Here is a 22,339-nt window from a genome sequence, read left to right as displayed (position 1 = left end):
TAAATGTCTCCTGAGAAGAAAAAAAAAGTTGTCGTTTCTTCATTCACGATTGAATAAGGCCTTTAAGGTTTAACCAAACCTGAACCTTTTAGGACACACTTGCAAAGGATGAATATCAACTGCATGTTACTCATATAAGGATGCACAATAAAGAAATTACAGCACAAAAAAAAAGAAGAAAAAAAAACCCTGAAGAATAGGATCACAGAATCAAAACATAACTGAAGACACCTCACCAGAAAAGATATTCAAACGTCAAATAAGACATGAAATGATGCTCAGTATGTTATTAGTTACATGCAAATTAAAACGTTAATGTGATACCACTACACACCTAATAGAATGTCTAAAATCCAAACAAAGAACAATACCAAGTGCTAATCGGGATGCAGAGCAACAGGACCTCTCACTGATTACTAGTGGGAATGTTAAATGATATGGTCACTTTAGAAGACACTTTGGAATTTATTGCAAAGTTAAACATAGACTTACCATACAATCCAGCAATCACACTCTTCCTGTATAAGGTAAACAACTTGACATCTCCACAAGCAATGCGCAATGTCTAACTACATCAAGGAGTCTGTCACCAGCAAAGCCCACTGGGATCTCTGGGTGGCGGGGGGAAATAAGATGGAAACTAGGTGATAAGGTCTCACATCTTCTTTTGTCCTCAGTCTAGTTTCACTTGCATATAGGGGGCCATGTACAGAGGCCCCGCACCTAACATGTCAGATTAGAGTTCCCAGTACAGAACCGCTGCGCCTGACCCCCCAAACTGGCCGACTGCTGGCAGAATCGCGGCCGCGCAGCACACCTCAAGTCAAGATGGCGACTGCGTGCCGTGTGCGGAGAGACTGCGCAGAGCCAACTTCAGCCTGAGTTGCCATGAGCAACAGCCTGCGCTGAAAGGCACGTACTCCGCCCCTCCCTCCACTGACCAGAACCTTGTAAAGCAGCCCCACCATGGCCTCTAGAGGAGAGTGTGTACACTAGAGCCTGAGCTCACACCTCTACATTTTTTTTTTTTTTTTTTTTTTTTGCGGTACGCGGGCTTCTCACTGTTGTGGCCTCTCCCGTTGCGGAGCACAGGCTCCGGACGCGCAGGCTCAGCGGCCATGGCTCACGGGCCCAGCCGCTCCGCGGCAAGTGGGATCTTCCCGGACCGGGGCACGAACCCGTGTCCCCTGCATCGGCAGGCGGACTCTCAACCACTGCGCCACCAGGGAAGCCCGACAGCTCTCCATTCTTTGATCGAAGAATAAAACTTTCCTTTGCTACTGACCAAACTCGGTCTCGTTCTGTTGTTAGGAGGACACCTGGCAGAAGGACTCTTTTTGGGGGCCTACTTGAAAGGGTTGGTAACAAGTCCTTACCTTGGCGTAAAGTACTTGATTAGAACTGGTAAAAGGTTTATAAAATTCTCTAGCCCTGGCTACAGATTTTCGACCTTCTTTCCAGTTTCATCAGCTATATAATCTTAATGGTAACTCTCTTAAACAAGCAGGAAATAAAATAAAAAGAAAAATCAGAATTTGAAATATAATAATATAAATAAGAATACAAATTTTTAAGTATATTGAAGAAACTTTACATCCCTAACATTTGTACCTTTGTAACTGTATTGCATGTAAAAATATTAATTGCAATTACAATCATTGTGTTGCTATTTAAGGTGTTCAAAACATTAAAATGTGTAATTTAATAGTATTGAAATTGCCATCAAATATTCAGAAGTATTTTTTGATTAAGTAAATCAACATTTTTAAGATTTGGGGAAATATAATTTGTCAAATTCATGATTTTTTTTATTACTTTTGGTAGTATGTGATTAATGAGATCAGTGTTAATTGTTTAATAATTAACAAATTGAACATTAGTCAAAGTATAAATATATTACTTCCCATGAGAAAATGCTTTAAATATCAAAGAATATATCAAGAATAAGATGTTCATCTCACACTGAAAGCAGAAGTACTTAAAAAAAAAAGTAGCAGTTTAGCAAATGTTTAGTGGCTGTATATCCCTTCACATAAATATGAATAGACAGACACACAGGTATCTCACCCTTTCCCTTCTTTTCTGTCGGCTAACATATTGCCACTTTTTTTTTTTTTCAACCAAAGTTTGATTGTTTTGTTTGTTTGTTTTTTGGCCTCTACCTTGTTTGGCCTCTACCTTCTCAAAGTTTTCCATACAGGTTTCAAATAGTTAGACTCAGACTTGGCTGATTTCTATGGGAAGAGTCTCATAAATGCTTTGCTCAAAAAAAAAAAATTCATTTTATTCACTTAAAATAAAAAATATGTATATTTTAAGCACTATGGTATTTTTCAGGCAACTAAATCCTTTCCTGGAACAAAAGATACTTTCATTTGCTTTCCCCTCTTTAAAATGTCCCAGTGGATCTTCTCACAGTATCAGGTAGAATAATTCTTTACTGAATTTATATATCATTCAACTAGAGGAAGTATTCTTTGTAGTGGAGGTAAAACATTTCAGTTTTCATTATTCTTCTCTACCTGCCATAAATATCTAATTGAATGCACTCTGTTCAGTGCGTTGCTTGAGAATGCTTCAAACATTTCTGAAATAATGTTGCCAAAGAAAAATATTAACAGTCTAGAAACTATGTGAAACTTAACTGTGTTCTGAGGAGATAAACTATGTAAAAACACATATGCTAGAGGTCCATGTAATACACATGACACTAGATACTGCATTCTAGCTAACGATCTAGCGTAATCAAATAAATACCTTAGTTCAAGGATTTCTTTCTACTCTTCAAATAACCTTGAGAAATTCTGAAGACAACTGTAGAAAACAGTGAATATTCTCCAAAATAGAGGCCATTCTTTCAACTCAGACACCAAATTTGGCACCTAAATGCACAATTATTTCACTGCAGTAGGCCCATAAGCATGAAAATGGGTATTTGCTTAGCTAAGTGTCAACAAGGGGACTCAAATGTGCAATTTACTTACACCTTTTAGATGCCAGGTTTTGAAAATTTCATCCTGAATATATTGACAAATTGTGACGTTTTTCACATATGTAAAGTGCTGATTTGACCAGGTCAAATATATCTTTGAGTATTGTGAAATTTTATTAAAACAACTCCTAAAGGACCAGCATAAGGGAACAAACATAAACATTAAAATTAAACACTCATTTCAATAGTGAGAAATCTATTTGAAGAGCAAATTTATGACTTGACACATACTAAATTGATTGTATATTACTGCACATTGTGCCATTTTATTCTCCCATCATTTTACATTGTATAATTCAGGTCTCTTTATAGTCCCAGATTTCAAGGTAATAAAACATCAGAGCTATTTTCTCATCCTTTCATTTATTCATTTTTTTTCATGTGCAGCACAATTCATACAAGCTGGACTGTACCCAAGTTAGAATTCCTAGGGGGAAGATAAGTGCCCTTTTTCATAATAATGGTGATGATGGCGATGGTGATGATGATGATGATAACAGTAGTAATAATGCCTTTTTTGTCTGCCAGAAGTTATACAGCACTCTGGTTGAATGATAGTGTGTGCATCTTCAGCCAAATGTGAAGTTCCTTTGAGTATTGCACGTGGCACTTCAAATGAGAATTCTAACCCATTTGCTGCTATTTGTTTAAATTAAACTTTTTTTTTCCATCATTGAGGTAAAGTGGATGGGGGTAGGTGGAAGGGAGGTCCCAGAGGGAGGGGTATCTGTATACATATAGCTGATTCACTTCATTGTACAGCAGAAACTAACACAACATTGTAAGGCAATTATACTCCAATTAAAAAAAAAAAACTATTTGAAACAAAAGTTTTTTGATCCCATGGATAAATTATAGTTTTATTTATTGTGTCTTACCTACACTAATAGAGAAAAATAAATTCATTTATATTCTTATTCCAACTACTCTACCCTACTTTCTCCAATAATATCATGACAAATAAGTATTTTTGTTGTTGCTGTTAAGGCTTTATAGGAATTTCTAATTAAAAATTTTTCTTTTACTATCTACTATCTTTTGGAAAGTTTGAAACACATGAGAAATGTGTAATTCACATTGCCTCACTATTTAAGAAAACCAACAATGCTGACCAATATTAGTACAGGTGGTTTTAATTTTCTATGAGACTATCTGGAGGGAGAAGAAATCTGACTAACCTTGACTGAGAGCTTAATTTAGATACTTATATACGGCTATAAACATTGAGTCAGGTAGTGGAATCTACTCATTCCTTGGCAATCTGTAAGTAGGCATTTGTAGAAATCAATTTAACTAATTTTGATCAATAACATTGATTAACTTAACAATATTTAGTACCTACCCAGTACCAGAGGCTGTGCTATGCCTTGGGAATAAGAAGAAAAATAATTTGTCCATCTGGTACAAATGAAATGAAACATTTATGAAGAGATTAGTTGTACTTGAGAAAAATGTTTATTTAGGTAACTAATTGCATGTGGGGAAATGTCTTAGAAAAGATGGTCAAAAAAATCAGATATTTTGAGTATAGCAATATGTTTTCAAAGATCAAGTGAATTTAGAAATGTGACATTTTTCAATGATTGTAAAATTTTTATATTTTAACTGAACCCCAAATAGTGCTACATTGATCTTAATTCTAAATTATTAGGCTTGTGAATAGTATACTTCATCTGAAATATTATACATTTTCAGATTTTCAACTGAATTTATATCAATGAATAGGACTATGGCTAAAATCAAAATTTCTTTTTAATCTGTGCCACTGCTATCAATTTTAGATATCATTTTTCTTCAATCTTATGAATTATTTTAAAAATAACCATTGAGGGCGGCGGCAGCGGAACGGGCGGAGGCTGCCGGTTTCGTAACCGTCGCTCTGACTCGCGGGCCGCGAGGCCTGGGTCGGGCCGCGCCGTGCGGGGCCGCTGGGAGTGGAGGCCTCTTGGGGGCGGGCGGGTTGGAGGCGCAGGTACATGTGAAGATTTCTTGGCAGATCAAACCATTGATCACCTTGTCTTCATTTCTACTTGTTCTGTGTTGACAAAGGAGCGTGCCCAAATGAGCAAGGTATCACAGCAGAACACTACCCCGGGCGTGAATGGAATAAGTGTCATCCATACTCAGGCTCATGCCAGCGGCTTACAGCAGGTTCCTCAGCTGGTGCCCGCCGGCCCTGGGGGCGGAGGCAAAGCTGTGCCTCCGAGCAAGCAGAGCAAAAAGAGTTTGCCCGTGGATCGCAGCAGTGACGAGTATCGCCAGCGCAGAGAGAGGAACAACATGGCGGTGAAAAAGAGCCGGTTGAAAAGCAAGCAGAAAGCGCAGGATACGCTGCAGAGAGTGAATCAGCTCAAGGAAGAGAATGAACGGTTGGAAGCAAAAATTAAATTGCTGACTAAGGAATTAAGTGTACTGAAAGATTTATTTCTTGAGCATGCACACAACCTCGCAGATAATGTGCAACCCAGTAGCACTGAAAATACGACAGATTCTGATAATGCAGGACAGTAGACCTCACCCCTTTCAAACGTCACAACTTGTGGCTTGAACGTTAAAGGTGTGACTACCTACACTACTCGTATCAGTGGCTGAATCTCCATTATTCAAAGATCCATTGAAGGTTGTTTTCTAGAATCAGCACTGAAGAGTTGATTAGCTAAAAATGTTAGCCATATAATTTGAATATCTGGTTTTAAATGATAAGGATTTTTGTGGGGATAAAAAACAGTTTTAAAGGTATATGGTAAAAAAAAAAAATGCCCTGGAGCTTGATGTTCTTAATAAATCCTGACTTCCCAAGAAATGTTTCTTTTCTAGGTTGACAAAAGGAGTGGGGAACTGGCAAGTCATGCAGAAGGGTCTTGGTTTTCATAGATACGGTTAATTGGATGAAAGAAAGTTGAATGCCATCTCTCTTTACCTATGTGTGACTTTTTCCTAAATTATGTATTAAAAATGCTTAGAGCTATAGAAACCAATCACTTTATAATTTGGAGTGATTTTATGTATAGCATAAACCTTGTTTTAGCATAATTAGTACCATTTTCCCCGGCAAGTACAAGTTTTTGAATAGTGATGTCAGGTTAAGTAAAGAAACTCCATTGCATTTTAAAGGCAGTATGCAGCCAACTGGCTTAAAAATATAAATAGCATTTAGGAAGCAAATAGTTTTTTAAAAGTAAAAGCAAAGCATTTGGGATACCTTTGGGTTATTGCATTGGCATTATTTTGTTAAAATTAAAAAAACAACTCAGTGGTTTAGAGAAACTTATGTACCAAAATTTTAGTTTCTGCAGATGCTAGTAAAGTAAGCATTTTTTTTTTTAACATACCATTTGGACAGCCAAGTTAGTAAACAAAACGTCTTAACAGTTTATGGCCACACAAGTTACCCATTAGGATTTTGAATATTAATTTCAGCAGGTAGTTTCTCCTGTGTTCAGATACACTGCAGTGGGGCTGTGGTTTTTAAAAGCAAAAATTTCTTGTGAACCATCACTTGGTATTTGATCTTAAACAACTGATTATTAGAAAAATACATCATCAACTCCATGCCATTTCCCAAAATAATAGTCTAAGAAAACTTGAAAGTGTAAGGTTTAACCTTTAATTTATTTCACTTAAACACATCGTTTTATATTGTTTTTGCGACATTTTCTAGCTAGTGGGCTGTTCTTCCAGACTTTTGTACCACTTTTTATTCATTTGTATGCATTTATGTCCCATAAATTATTTTAGCAAGAAAATACTGATAAAACTCAGGATATTGACATTTTTGTTAAGACTAAAAAGTGGCAGTCACTGAAGATGGAAATCTCTAGGGTCTGGCTTATATAAGCGTTGGTAGTTTTGATTGTCCTTGTTGACTTTTTTTTTTTTTTTAAAAGAACAATTCTAGCTCAAATTTGTGTTTTTCTCTTTTTTTGGTTTTTGCTTTTGGGTGACCTAGGCTGGTGACAAGAGACTGAGTCACATCAGATTAAAAAGTTACCAGGTATCTTATTTGAACATGGTCATTTTGGGCCACATTGTTGTTTCCTACTAGGACCTGGGACAGTGTAACCAGGATGTAACTCAAGTTGCACCCTTGGGTTGGTGGAAGAGTGCTGTCTGTGCCCTTCTGGGCGGAAGAAGACATCACAGTGCCCTGCAACTCAGCAAAGCCATTATTAAAGGCCAAGAGTCCCTTCTGCATGTGACAAGAGCCCTGTATTGTTCCACGAGAGTGACTGTCCCAGGACGGTTAACTCTCTATAGATCCAGGAGACAGGATAGGGCTTCCTGTTAGGGTCCAACATTGGTTTACTGTGGTTGGAGTACGGATCTACTTGTAGGTTGATAGATGTTTGAAACAACTAACTAGGAGATACCCACAGAATCCTACTGAATCTTTAATAGCACCTCATTGGAGATGCAGTTAGGTCACTTGAATCTTTAAGCACCTATAAGAGGTGCTACAGACATTTTAAATCTCTTATTTACTAAACAATATCTTTCAGAAATGGTTGTCCCCATGGAATTTATTGTTACCAATTATGTGAATTGACTTAACTCTCTTGGAAAAGAAGCTTTAGGGAAATCATCAGGTATGTACTCAATTATTCCAAATAAGAAAATAAGATTGTACCTTTTGGAAAAATTCAGGCTTTCCTTTTACCTATGCAAATCAAAACTAGCACCAGCAGTCATGCATAGAACAGAAATGTTAACCGTTGTCTTGACTATCTCACTGAAGTGTTTGGGAATGAAAGTTTTTAGTTTGATAGATTTAACAGTATAAAATGGAGGGAAACCAAGTATGGGGAATGGGTAAGTTTGGGAATTGTATATGACTTCTGTAACTTTTGTCCTGTAGGTTACATATGAACCATTAGGATATGATCTGCCTTTGCTGGCAGGTCTAGTGATTTAGGAATTAGGCTTTAGTATAAATTTCTAGCTGCATGTGAGTCTTCCGGGATGGGTGTTTTCTGACAGGTCTTGGCTGCAGGTGGTGCGATCCAACAGTTCTTCCTGCTGTCTGGCCCCTTTTAGTTACTGGGATGTGAGCTCAGTTACTTTGGACATTCTTACCAAGAAGTAGTAAGATTTTAATAAAATACGACCAGATTTTTGAAATTCAGGTCACGAGTGTGAAATTCTCAAATTTACATAAGTAGAAGTATGTACAATTTAATGTTTGGTGTTACAACAAAGGAAATCGTAGCAGCTTTTGATGTTTCTTGATCCCCCTTAGAGGGCTTGAAGCTTTGTACCTGAACAACCCAGTTAAAACACTCAAGAGTGTTTTTGATGCCTTAGAAATAGGAAAAAATTTTTTGTTTGACAAAAGCTAGGAAGGAAGAAAGTCCGTCCTATAGCTGTTAGATCTGCTTCTCAGGAAGAAGTACCTAACTTGTTCTTTTTGTTCCTGGCTTTCCTCAGTTTGTGAGATTACTCTATTTTTTTAAATATAATTTTATTTCTTTCAGTGAATTTGAAATAAAAATAACTTTGGAATAATGACTGTAAAAAAAATAATAAATAACCATTGATATTTTTAAGCATGTGTAAGAAACTATAAATTGGGAAAAGGAGAATATCAAATGTCTTGAAAAGTAAACACAATCACTGAGACCAATCCGAGCTATTTGGTTCTGGGAGTGTAACTGCAAGGCACAGCATTTGCCTCAAGGGACATTGGGTCTGTGACATAGGAGTTATGTCTCCTTCCAAAATATTTAGACTATAGTAAATTGACTAAGTTGTCTTTTTTATATTTCAGAATTTCTCTAAGCCTATAAAACATAAAAGGCATTTAAACTCTATTTCTCAAATTTATTTGAGTCTCTTCTTCACAGAAAACATTACAAGATTAGAGACCATTATAATTTTTCAGAAATACAATGTTGGAATGATTGAAATAATTTTTTAAAATAATTAAATATTATTTGACAAGTAAAATACATGTCTGATAGGAAGATGTCACCTACTCACTTAATTTTCCTTAAGAACCATAGAGAGCTAGAGTAGTAAGGAATTAGAATATTATCTAGCCCAAACTCATTTAGAATATTATCTTAGCCCAAACAACCTAAGTCTGAATCAGGTTAATGACATCGTATAAATTTTCAAATCAATAAGTACATGGTTATTATTTGCAATGTTTAGTTCACTATATTGTTGACTTTATTAATAAAGTAATCTTTTAAAAAATTTAAAGCAAATGGCAAAGTGAGTCAATTCATAGCAGGATAATATATTTACAGCAAACTCTCAAATTCTTATTTGTTGTTTTGCTGACTTTTTACTGAAAAACTTAAATTGGCAGCATCCCAGTTTTCCTAGAAGAAAATACAAGTTATGGGAGCCAGTAAAATGTCACTGATCTGACTTGGGTTTTATTGAACCCCAAAGACATATAGTTTCATGTATTGTGAATTATTTTTCAAAACTTAATAGAAATAATAATTTGGTTAGAAATTAAATATTTGAAAAGAAAATCCTAGTCATAATTTTACCTAATGTATTTAAGATATTTTGTAATATCAAAGGAAAATCTATTGACAAAACAAGTAAAAATCTTATTTTCAAGGACTATATACTATAAATTAGCCCCTTTCTACACTAAAGAGATCACTCTGATTCTCTAGCAGGGCTCTCAATTAAGCTAAGTGAACATTGAAGGCAGAGCCCTTTTCAAATTGTTCCAAGCAGAATACCTTTGTTTTCCTTAATTGCTTTTCTCCTCTGACTATTGCCCATTTCACTCTTATGAATACAGATTTTCATGCAGTGAAATTAAATGGAGATAAATGCAACTGATATGATGAATACTCCCAAGTAATTCAGAATAGAATATTGACCAGGCAGACTAGGGAGAGGCAAAAGAAGTAAGAACAAATTATTTATATGCATTATAATAATTACGTGATAGGACATGGATTAGCAGCATATTTAAAATTCATGGGGAAATATGTTCTCTCATTTTTAAGCTTAATTCTATGCTTCTTACTCTTGAGGATTCTTGGTCACATTTATCTTTTCTCTACCATATTTGATCTGTTACTATTTGTTATTTCTTCTGCTGATTTTTCTTTTTAAAAATATTCATTTCAATTTATTTTGATTCTACTGATTTTTATAATATTGTTGTATTTCTCTATTTCCTAAGACATTTTGGGGACAAATGAATAATAATAATCTCCTTTGTTTATTTTTAAATTGTTGTAAGATATAAAACAAACATACCTAACCTATGAACCTATTCAGTTTCTCCAACTGCAAAACTTTATTTTGGGGTTCTACTCTTTTAGTTATTCTCTCACAAGAAATATAAATATTTCGCAAATTTCTAAGCCTTTTAAAATTTTCATTAATATTTTGGTTTAAATTTCATTCGATTTGTTAAAAATTGGTTTCTTAGTAATATTCAGTATTCCTGATAAGGAGCATAGTATATTTATTTATTGATTTATTTATGTTTTACTTCCTGACCTAGGACAGATTTTTATACTGATTAATTCTTATGGATAGTTCATTTTATATATGCATGTATAAATGTATGTTGATTTTGTTAACAGGATTTTTTTTTTACTCCATTGTATTTTTTTTTTGCCTGGTCATGAATCTTAAACAGAGAGTTTGAGCTCTCTATGCTTCCATTTATAGAATAAACACTGCTCACATTTTTGGTTATTTACTGTCTCCTTTGGTCTTGAGATTGGGGCTATAATTACCACCTTGGTGAAGATGAAGAAAAGAAAGTTCAGAGGTGAAATAATTTACCTAAGGTCTATTGCCTAGTAAGTTGCAGGACTAAAATTCACACCCTGGTACATTGCATTATAAAATACATTAAGAGAGGGAGACCTTCAGGATGGCAGAGGAGTAAGACATGGAGATCACCTTCCTCCCCACAAATACATCAAAAATACATCTATATGTGGAACAACTCCTACAGAACACCTACTGAACGCTGGCAGAAGACCTCAGACGTCCCAAAAGGCAAGAAAATCCCCACATCGCTAGGTAGGGCAAAAGAAAAAAAAAAAAAAAAACAGAGACAAAAGCATAGGGATGGGACCTGCACCTCTGGGAGGGAGCTGTGAAGGAAGAAAAGTTTCCACAAACTAGAAGCCCCTTCACTGGCAGAGATGGGGGGTGTATGGGGGGAAAGCTTCGGAGCCATGGAGGAGAGCACAGCAACAGGGGTGCAGAGGACAAAGCAAAGAGACTCCCACACAGAGGACCGCTGCTGACCAGCACTCACCAGCCTAAGAGGCTTGTCTGCTCACCTGCCAGGGTGGGTCAGGGCTGGGAGCTGAGGCTCAGGCTTCAGAGGTCAGATCCCAGGGAGAAGACTGGGGTTGGCTGCATGAACACAGCCTGAATGGGGCTAGTGCATCATAGCTAGCCAGGAGGAGGTCTGGGAAAAACTCTGGACCTGCCTAACAGGCAAGAGACCATTGTTTCAGGGTGCGCGTGGAGAGGGGATTCAGAACACCACCTAAACGAGCTCCAGAGATGGGTATGAGCCATGGCTTTCAGCTCCGACCCCAGAGACAGGCATGAAACACTAACATGCAGCCATCAAGAATCCCATGTGCAAGCACAGGTCACTATCCACACGCCTCCGCATGCCCCCGGGAGCCTGTGCAGCCCACCACTGCCAGGGTCCCGTGATCCAGGGACAACTTCCCCGGGAGAACGCACTGGCACGCCTCAGGCTGTTAGAACAACTCACTGGCCTCTGCTGCCACAGGCTCACTCCGCATTCCAATTAAAACTACCGTACCCTTCCCTCCCCCATCCCGGCATGAGTGAGCCAGAGTCCCCTAATCAGCTGATGCTTGAACCCTATCCTGTCTCTGAGGGCAACCTACACATAGAGGTGGGGCCAAAACCAAATCTGAACCCCCAGAGCTGTGCAAACAAAGAAGAGAAAGGGAAGTTTCTCCATGCAGCCTCAGCAGCAGCAGATTAAATCCCCACAGCCAACTTGAGGTACATTGCATCTGTGGAATATTAGAATAGACAACGAATCAAGCCAAAATTGAGGTGGTGGACTTTGGGAGCAACTGTAGACTTGGGGATTGCTGTCTGAGACTACCCTGTTTCTGATTTTTATGTTTATATTAATATAGTATTTAGCACTTGTTATCACTGGTGGATTTGTTTATTGGTTTGGTTGCTCTCTTCTTTTTTTATTACATTTTTATTCTAATTATTTTTTTATTTTAATTATTTTATTTTTTTATTATTCTTATTTTTTTCTTTATTTCTCTCTTTTCTTCTGAGCCGTGTGGCTGACAGTGTCTTGGTGCTGCAGCTGGGTGTCAGGCCTGAGCCTCTTAGATGGGAGAGCCGAATTCAGGATATGGAAGCGCCAGAGACCTCCCGGCGCCACATAATATCAATCAGCAAGAGCTCTCCCAGAGACCTCCGTCTCAAGGCTAAGACCCAGCTCCAACCTATGGCCAGTAAGTTCCAGAGCTGGACGCCCCATGCCAAACAACCAGAAAGACATGAACACAACCCCACCCACTAGCAGAGTGGCTGCCTAAAATAATACTAAATTCAAAGACACCCCAAAACACACCACCAGATGCAGCCCTGCCCACCACAAAGACAAGATCCAGCCCCAACCACCAGAACACAGGCACCAGTCCCCTCCACCAGGAAGCCTACACAAGCCACTGAACCACCTTACCCACTGAGGGCAGACCCCCAAAACAATGGAAACTACAAACCTTCATCCTGGGTAAAGGAGACCCCAAACACAGTAAGGTAAGCAAAATAGGAAGACAGAGAAATATGCAGTAGATGAAGGAGCAAGGTAAGAACAAACCAGAACAAACAAATGAAGAGGAAATAGGCAGTCTAACTGAAAAAGAATTCAAAGTAATGATAGTAAAGGTGATCCAAAATCTTGGAAATAGAATGGAGAAAATACAAGAAATGTTTAGCAAGGACCTAGAAGAACTAAAGAGCAAACAAAAAATGATGAACAGCACAATAAATGAAATTAAAAACTCTCTAGAAGGAATCAATACCAGAATAACTGAGGCAGAAAAACGGATATGTGACATGGAAGATAAAATAGTGGAAATAACTACTGCAGAGCAGAATAAAGAAAAAAGAATCAAAAGAATTGAGGACAGTCTCAGAGACGTCTGGGACAACATTAAATGCAGCAACATTCGAATTATAGGGGTCTCAGAAGAAGAAGAGAAAAAGAAAGGGACTGAGAAAATACTTGAAGAGATTATAGTTGAAAACGTCCCTAACATGGGAAAGGAAATATTCTATCAAGTCCAGAAGTGCCTAGAGTCCCATACAGAATAAATACAAGGAGAAATATGCTCAGACACATATTAATCAAATTATCAAAAATTAAATACATAGAAAAAAATATTAAAAGCAGCAAGGGAAAAGCAAAAGTAACATACAGGGGAATCCCCATGAGGTTAACAGCTGATCTTTTAGCAGAAACTCTGTAAGCCAGAAGGGACTGGCAGGACATATTTAAATTGATGAAAGGGAAAAACTTACAACAACGATTACTCAACCCAACAAGGATCCCATTCAAATTTGATGGAGAAATTAAAAGCTTTACAGACAATCAAAAGTTAAGAGAATTCAGCACCACCAACCAGCCTTACAACAAATACTAAAGGAACTTCTCTAGGCAGGGAACACAGGAGAAGGAAAAGACCCACAAAAACAAACACAAAACAATTAGAAAATGGTAATAGGAATGTACATATTGATAATTAACTTAAATGTAAATGGAATAAATACTCCAACCAAATGACATACACTGGTTGAACGGATACAAAAACAAGACCCATATATATGCTGACTACAAAAGACCCACTTCAGACCTAGGGACACATAAAGACTGGAAGCAAGGGGATGGAAAGAGATATTCCACGCAAATGGAAATCAAAACAAAGCTGGAGTAGGAATTCTCATATCAGACAAAATAGACTTCAAAACAAAGATTATTAGAAGAGACAAAGAAGGACACAACATAATGATCAAGGGATCAATCCAAGAATAAGATATAACAATTCTAAATATTTATGCACCCAACATAGGAACACCTCAATACATAAGGCAAATGCTAATAGCCATAAGAGGGGAAATCAACAATAACACAATAATACTAAGGGACTTTAACATCCCACTTTCACCAAAGGACAGATCATCGAAAATGAAAAAATATAAGGAAACACAAGCTTTAAATGATACATTAAACAAAATGGACTTAATTGATACTTACAGGACATTCTATCCAAAAACAACAGAATACACTTTCTTCTCAAATGCTCATGGAACATTCTCCAGGATAGATCATATCTTGGGTCACAAATCAAGCCTTGGTAAATTTAAGAAAATTGAAATCATATCAAGTATCTTCTCTGACCACATGATATGAGACTAGATAGCAATTACAGGAAAAAAAAACTGTAAAAAATACAAACATATGGATGCTAAACAGTACACTACTAAATAACCAATAGATCACTGAAGAAATCAAAGAGGAAATCAAAAAATAACTAGAAAGAAGTGACAATGAAAACACGATAACCAAAAACCTATGGGATGCAGCAAAAGCAGTTCTAAGAGGGAAGTTCATAGCAACTCAATCCTACCACAAGAAACAAGAAAAAGCCCAAGTAAACAACTTAACCTTACACCTTAAGCAATTAGAGAAAGAACAACAAAAAACCCCCCAATGTTAGCAGAAGAAAATAAATCATAAATATCAGATCAGAAATAAATGAAAAAGAAATGAAGGACACAATAGCACAGATCAGTAAAACTAAAAGCTGGTTCTTTGAGAAGATAAACAAAATTGATAAGCCACTAGTCAGACTCATCAAGAAAAAAAGGGAGAAGACTCAAATCAATAGACTTAGAAATGAAAAAGGAGAGGTAACAACTGACACTGTAGAAATACAAAGGATCATGATAGATTACTACAGTAAACTATATGCCAATAAAATAAACAACTAGGAAGAAATGGACAAATTCTTAGAAAAGCACAACCTTCTGAGACTGAACCAGGAAGAAACAGATAATATATACAGACCAATCACAAGCTCTGAAATTGAAACTGTGATTAAAAACCTTCCAGCAAACAAAAGCCCAGGACCAGATGGCTTCACAGGCGAATTCTATCAAACATTTAGAGAAGAGCTAACACCTATCCTTCTCAAACTCTTCCAAAACATAGCAGAGGGAGGAACACTCTCAAACTCATTCTATGAGGGCACCATCACCCTGATACCAAAAGCAGGCAAAGACGTCACAAAGAAAAAACTCCAGGCCAATATCACTGATGAACCTAGATGCAAAAATCCTCAACAAAATACTAGCAAAGAGAATCCAACAGCACATTAAAGGATCATACGGCATGATAAAGTAGGGTTTATCCAAGGAATGCAAGGATTCTTCAATATACGCAAATCAATCAATGTGATACACCATATTAAGAAACTGAAGGATAAAAACGATATGATCACCACAATAGATGCAGAAAAAGCTTTCAACAAAATTCAACACCCAATAAAAACTCTCCAGAAAGTAGACATAGAGAGAACCTACCTCAACATAATAAAGGCTATATGTGACAAACCCACAGCCAACATCATTCTCAATGGTGAAAAACTGAAACCATTTCCTCTAAGATCAGGAACAAGACAAGGTTGCCCACTCTCACCACTATTATTCAACATAATTTTGGGAACTACAGGCGTAGCAATCAGAGAAGAAGAGGAATCCAAATCAGAAAAGAAGTAAAACTGTCACTGTTTGCAGATGACATGGCACTATACGTAGAGAATCCAAAAGATGCTACCAGAAAACTACTAGAGCTAATCAATGAATTTGGTAAAGTAGCAGGATATGAATTAATACACAGAAATCTCTTGCATTCTTATACACTAAAGTATGAAAATTCTGAAAAATTAAGGAAGCACTCCCATTTACCATCGCAACAAAAAGAATAAAATGCCTAGGAATAAACCTATCTAAGGGGACAAAAGACCTGTGTGCAAAAAACTGTAAGACACTGATGAAAGAAATTAAAGATGATACAAATAGATGGAGAGATATACCATGTTCTTGGATTGGAAGAATCAACATTGTGAAAACCACTCTACTACCCAAAGCAATCTACAGATTCAATGCAATCCTTATCAAACTACCAATGGCATTTTTCACAGAACTAGAACAAAAAATTTCACAATTTGTATGGAAATACGAAAGACCTTGAATAGCCAAAGCAATCTTGAGAAAGAAAAACGGAGCTGGAGGGATCAGCCTTCCAGACTTCAGACTATACTACAAAGCTACAGTAAGCAAGACAGTAATGTACTGGCAGAAAAACAGAAATATAGATCAATGGAACAGGATAGAAAGCCCAGAGATAAACCCATGCACATATGGTCACTTTACCTTTGATAAAGGAGCCAAGAATATACAATGGAGAAAAGATATCCTCTTCAATAAGTGGTCTGAGAAAACGGGACAGCTACATGTAAAGAATGAAATTAGAGCACTCCCTAACACCATATACAAAAATAAACTCAAAATGGGTTAAAGACCAAAATGTGAGACCAGACACTACAAAACTCTTAGAGGAAAACATAGGCAGAACACTCTATGACATAAATCACAGCAAGATGTTTTTTGACCCACCTCCTAGAGAAATGGAAGTCAGAACCAAAACAATTGTGACCTAATGAAACTTAAAAGCTTTTGCACAGCAAAGGAAACCATAAACAAGACAAAAAGACAACCCTCAGAATGGAAGAAAATTTTGTAAATGAATCAACTAAGAAAGGATTAATCTCCAAAATATATAAGCAGCTCATGTAGCTCAATATCAAAAAAACCAACAACCCAATCCAAAAATGGGCAGAAGACCTAAAGAGACATTTCTCCAAAGAAGGTATACAGTTTGCCAACAAACACATGAAAGGATGCTCAACATCACTAATAATTAGAGAAATGCAAATCAAAACTACAATGAGGTATCACCTCACACCAGTCAGAATGGCCATCATCAAAAAATCTACAGACAATAAATGCTGGAGAGGGTGTGGAGAAAAGGCAACCCTCTTGCACTGTTGGTGGGAATGTAAACTGATACAGCCACTGTGGAGAATAATATGGAGGTTCCTTCAAAAACTAAAAATAGGACTACCATATCACCCAGCAATCCTACTACTGGTCATATACCCTGAGAAAACCATAATTCAAAAAGATACAGGTAGCACAATGTTCATTGCAGCACTATTTACAATAGCCAAGACATGGAAATACCCTAAATGTCCATCAACAGATGAATGGATAATGAAGACGTGGCACATATATACAATGGAATATTACTCAGCCATAAAAAGAAATGAAATTGAGTTATTTGTAGTGAGGTGGATGGACCTAGAGTCTGTCATACAGCATGAAGTAAGAAAGAGAAAAACAAATACCGTATGCTAACACATACACATGGAATCTTAAAGAAAAATAAAATGGCTCTGATGAACCTAGGGGCAGGACAGGAATAAAGACGCAGACATAGAGAATGGACTTGAGGACATGGGGAGGGGGAATGGTAAGCTGGGACGAGGTGAGAGAGTAGCAGTGACATATATACACTACAAAATGTAAAATAGATGGATAGTGGGAAGCAGCTGCATAGCACAAGGTGATCAGCTCAGTGCTTTGTGACAACCTGGAGGGGTGGTGTAGGGAGGGTAGGAAGAGTTCCAAAGGGAGGGGATATGGGGATATATGTATACATATAGCTGATTCAGTTTGTTATGCAGCAGAAACTAACACACCATTGTAAAGCAATTATACTCCAATAGAGATGTTTAAAAAACTACATTAAGAATAAATATTAATTCTAAGCATTCATTAACGTTTTTTAATTCTTCAAGTATCATTTGTGTGTGTGTAATAGTATTATGTTGCATTATCTTTACCTCCTTTAAAATAATTTTAGTGCTTATTTTGTTTCATGTCTGTTATATTTTCCAATTTCCAAAACAAATTTAATTAAAAAATTTGTTTGTATAAATAGAATGACAACATAAATAAGCAAGCAAAATTTTAAAAGAGACTGAAAGAAAATGTTTATAACACATATGTCCAAAGTTTAATATTTTGTTTTCTAACAATAACTATAAAAAGTCATCTAATATATAAATGAGTAAATAATATGAACAATTTACAAAATATTAAATGTTCTAATACACAGAATTTTGAATAATCAAATTGAAATTAAAATACCATTTCTCAATTATAAGACCACCACAAAATAAAATAATAATAAAACATTTATTAATTATGAGTCCATGAAGAGTGGTGAAATCTCAAATGCTATTCGTGCTAGTATGATTATCTATAACACTTTTAATAAATAATTTGAGTAACATTTAAATATTAAAATAAATTTGGCCACTTACCTAGCATTCTCCCTTATAGAAAACTGTTCAATAGAAATAGTTTAGGCACATAGAGATATATCTAGAGTGATATCGGTGATATACATATCAATGTATATTCATATATGGATACAATTGATGAAATAGATGTGGATGTGATATTATCTATTGCCAAATAATTTGTAATAAAAATTGGGGACATTCTGAAATCTTATCATTATGAAATGGTTAAATAGAGTATGTTTCACTCTTACAAAGGAATCATAAAACTAATTAAAGGAATGAGAGAAACTATACTTATAGTTCTGCAACAAGGTTTAACCCACATTCATTCAAAGGAAATTCACATGTAAAACATAAAGATATTTCTCAGATATCTCTGAACAGTATAGAAATAAATATATTTTTGTCAACAGTATAACACGGGGACATGGAGATAAATGGGCAGAGGTTAACGCTTTAAATTCTTAATTAAATAAAAAAGAAACTATATGTGGACAGATTATTTTCAAAAAGATTTTTAAGGAAGCATTTTTAAAATCCTGAGTGAGAAATGAAAAGGGAGGGGTAAGTCCATTTGGAAGCATAGCAGATGCTCCACCTAGCACAATTTTTTTAGTAAAATCTAGAAGTATCCTAACACTTGAGACCATATTAAGTTGAAGTTGCTGAGCTGCTCATTAATGCTATGCATATGGTGTGTTATTAAAGGTAACATTGTAAACCGAATTATTTAAAGGATGGCTTGAAATTTTCTCAAAACTTTCAATTAGCTACTATTCTTTTACTTTGCCAACATAGAGACTAAAATTCATATTTAAAAAAAAAAAGTTATGGTTTTATTTTAATCTTTGCTTCCCAAGCTGAAAATCTTTTTTCCTTTCTTATTTCTGAGATTCTACAATTCTCAAATTTCATTCACTCATTATATATGCATGACCTAATTCTCATAATTTCAGTGCCAGTGTTGGCACTGGATCCTGGCTGGAGACTAGGATTATATAGGTGGATAAATCCAGGGACTAAGTAACTCACAGTCTAGTGGTGGAAACATGATCCAGTGCAAAACAATGCACCATGTTTTATAATAAATGCATATACAAATCACATAAAAACACAGAGCCAGTACCATATATAAATCAGAGCATGAAGTGGAGCTAGACTACCACAGTTTAAATCCTGGCTCCACCACTAACTCATTGTGTGATTCTGGGCAAATCACTTAATCTTTCAGTGCCCTAAGACATTTGTCTGTAAAATGGAGATTAGGATTCAGTGACTTGGCACATAGTAGTAACTATATGTGACAGCTAAAAACAATAACAACCAAAAGAATAAAACATCAATTAATATATCACTTGATAAAAGGATGTGAAAGAGAAGGAAATGGAGCCTTGTGTATTTAACATAAGTAATATTCCTATTATATCACAGTTATTTTCTTGTCCCAATGACATTTCAATTTTTCAAAGTGATTTACCTTTTACATAGTTAAAAAAAGTGGTTTAAAAATTTTTTATTTTTTCTATTCTTTCAGTGGCATCTGTGATAACTCTTTCCTGATCTCTGAAAAACAAAAACAAGCAAACAAACCAAAAACCCAAACATTTATCTCTTATTCCTTGTATCTTCAGCTATGTCCCAAACTGAATCATCATCCATACTTAGTACAATCTACAACTTTAGCAAGCGTTGTTAAGTGTACCTTTCTGCTTTAGTTCCAATTTAACTATTAATTCTAGAGACAGTGAATTATAAACTATTATAATTATAAAGAAAATATAGGCTTACTTTTGTACAGCAAAAATGCAGAAATGTCATTCAGAAATCTCCTTGCAATAGGTCTTAATTTTTGCTGTGCTATCACCAGAACATAATATCCCTGAAGCCTAGGATCATTTACGAAGCTACCTTCTTTATGTTTCACTTAAGTCATCTCAAAGTGAATTTGTCCAAAACCAAAAGTTTCATTTTCTGCAGAAATGTCTTTCTCCCTCCTTACCCATATGTCAGGAAATAGCATCAGCATTCATTTAGCTAATTAGGCTGTCTTCAGACTCAAACTTGACTCTTTTTCTCATCTCACAACAATTCTTTAAACGCAGCTTTTAATTTCTTAGCTTCAAGATAAAACCCACATCCAACTACTTTGCATGACATGCATCATCACCCTATGTCAGCCATTATTTTCTTTCACTGTGAATTCTAAAAAATCCAACTGTATCCCATGGTCCTAATTTTGCCCCTCAAAGTCAAGGGTCTATCCTACATCCAGAGTGATACTTTTTAAATACAAATCACATGTTATTTACATGTTTGGTCACCTCCAATACATTTGGACCTACCACATTTGGAATAAATCCAAATAACTTTAACTACGGTCTAATGAGACCTACATTAATTGACCCCTGGATACCTATCAGACTTTAACACTTATAATTCTCTCTATATGTGCTCAAGTTACATTAGCTTTCTTGCTATTAGTTAAAACTTCCAAGAACAATTCTGCCGTGTTCCTCCCTCTTTCCCCAGTTTTTTTTTTTTCACTCAGCTCTTTCCTTCAATATGTATTCTCTTTGTTTGTTTTCAAATGTTACCTCTTTAGGGAAGCCTTCTGTTGCTTTGCAAACTGGCCCCATACATGGAGGGCAAAGAGAAATCAAAGAACAAGGCTGACCACTCGAGATTGGTAGGCTACAGGTTTAATAAGCAAGGGAACTTACAGAGGAGACTTGTCTTGGGCGACTGAAAGATGAGTAGATCTCTGCACCCTCCTGTCAGAATCTTAAAAGTTTACACAGAGGGCTTAAATGGGTTCAGTCACTTATACTGTCCAGATGGTCTCACCACCATCTTACTTTCTTAAGTCTACATCCTTAAAAAGGCTCCTAGTGTGGGAATGCTGGGCAGAGTGTACATTCAAAAGACAGGGGATTGGGTGAGGAGCCTCCAATTGACTGGGTCCAACTCTTCTTTTTTTAATAAAAAAAAAAATTGTGGCAGCCCCGCACTGCATGAGGGATCTTACGGATGGAACCAGTGTCCCCTGAACTGGAGGGGCAGAATCTTAACCACTGGACCACCAGGGATGTCCCACCTGGGTCCAACCCTTGGGTTAACCTGCAGTCATGTCCTCCCTATCACCTCCTACAACACCTCCCCAGATCATCGCATCTAAAAATAACACTCCGTGTACTCTTCATGTTTTCCTATTAGAATAAAAACTCCAGTAAGGCCAGAATTGCTCTGCAGATGCTAAATAAATTGTATCAAATGAATGAAACTAATGATTTATATTGCTTGATATAATCATCAATCAAATAGAAAATGGTCATTTATTCATGTTTCATATCTTAATAGTTTAAAATAATAAAATGGAGTTATAGTCACAACGCAGCTTTTTAGGCATTCTGCCTCTCAGTTCTCCAGGGTCACATATGAAGATGGACTTTTTCAATCAATGTCATTGGTGTTTTAATGAATGCCAATTTCATGTCATTTTAGTCAATGCCAATACGGAAATACTGATAGAAAATGGAGATGAAAATAATAGATTTATTGTTGATAATTAGCGACTGTACATTTTTAGTATCAGTAAAACTACGTTGAGCCTTATATTTATACTTAAGACTGAAGAGTTGGAAAATAGGAAAAAAGTAGTAAATTTTGTTTAGGGGATACATATTTGATGGGTTTCCACTCTTCCCTTTTTTCCTTATGTAAAGAAAGTATCTTTCATTTTCTGCTTTATTTTTATAAAAAAAGTTTTTTAAGAAATAGATATTGGATTCCACAATTTTTTAAGTCTAAGTGGACAATCATATTTTCCCTCATCGACTTATAACTTCGATTAATTATATTAAAATATTTTCTAATTTTGGATAATTTTCCATTCTTGGGACAAACT

At 36.1% G+C, this 22,339-nt stretch overlaps 1 protein-coding gene across 1 annotated transcript; it reads left to right on the top strand.

The window, feature by feature from the left end:
* Positions 1-4,845: 4,845 nt before the first annotated feature.
* LOC101278254 (CCAAT/enhancer-binding protein gamma) lies at positions 4,846-8,497 on the top strand. The gene has a single exon (XM_033400315.2). The coding sequence runs from the start codon at positions 5,054-5,056 to the stop codon at positions 5,501-5,503; it is 450 nt and encodes a 149-aa protein (XP_033256206.1). The 5' UTR covers positions 4,846-5,053; the 3' UTR covers positions 5,504-8,497.
* The last annotated feature ends 13,842 nt before the right edge of the window (positions 8,498-22,339 follow it).

Source organism: Orcinus orca, chromosome 7 (assembly GCF_937001465.1).
Source record: "Orcinus orca chromosome 7, mOrcOrc1.1, whole genome shotgun sequence".
NCBI classification, from domain to species: domain Eukaryota; kingdom Metazoa; phylum Chordata; class Mammalia; order Artiodactyla; family Delphinidae; genus Orcinus; species Orcinus orca.
The sequence above is the reverse complement of the archived record's forward strand: the minus strand, read 5'-3'. Positions and strand labels throughout refer to the sequence as shown.

What these genes read in the sequence shown, in the direction of transcription:
- LOC101278254 (XM_033400315.2), top strand. Translation starts at nt 5,054, where the DNA reads ATGAGCAAGGTATCACAGCAGAACACTACCCCGGGCGTGAATGGAATA.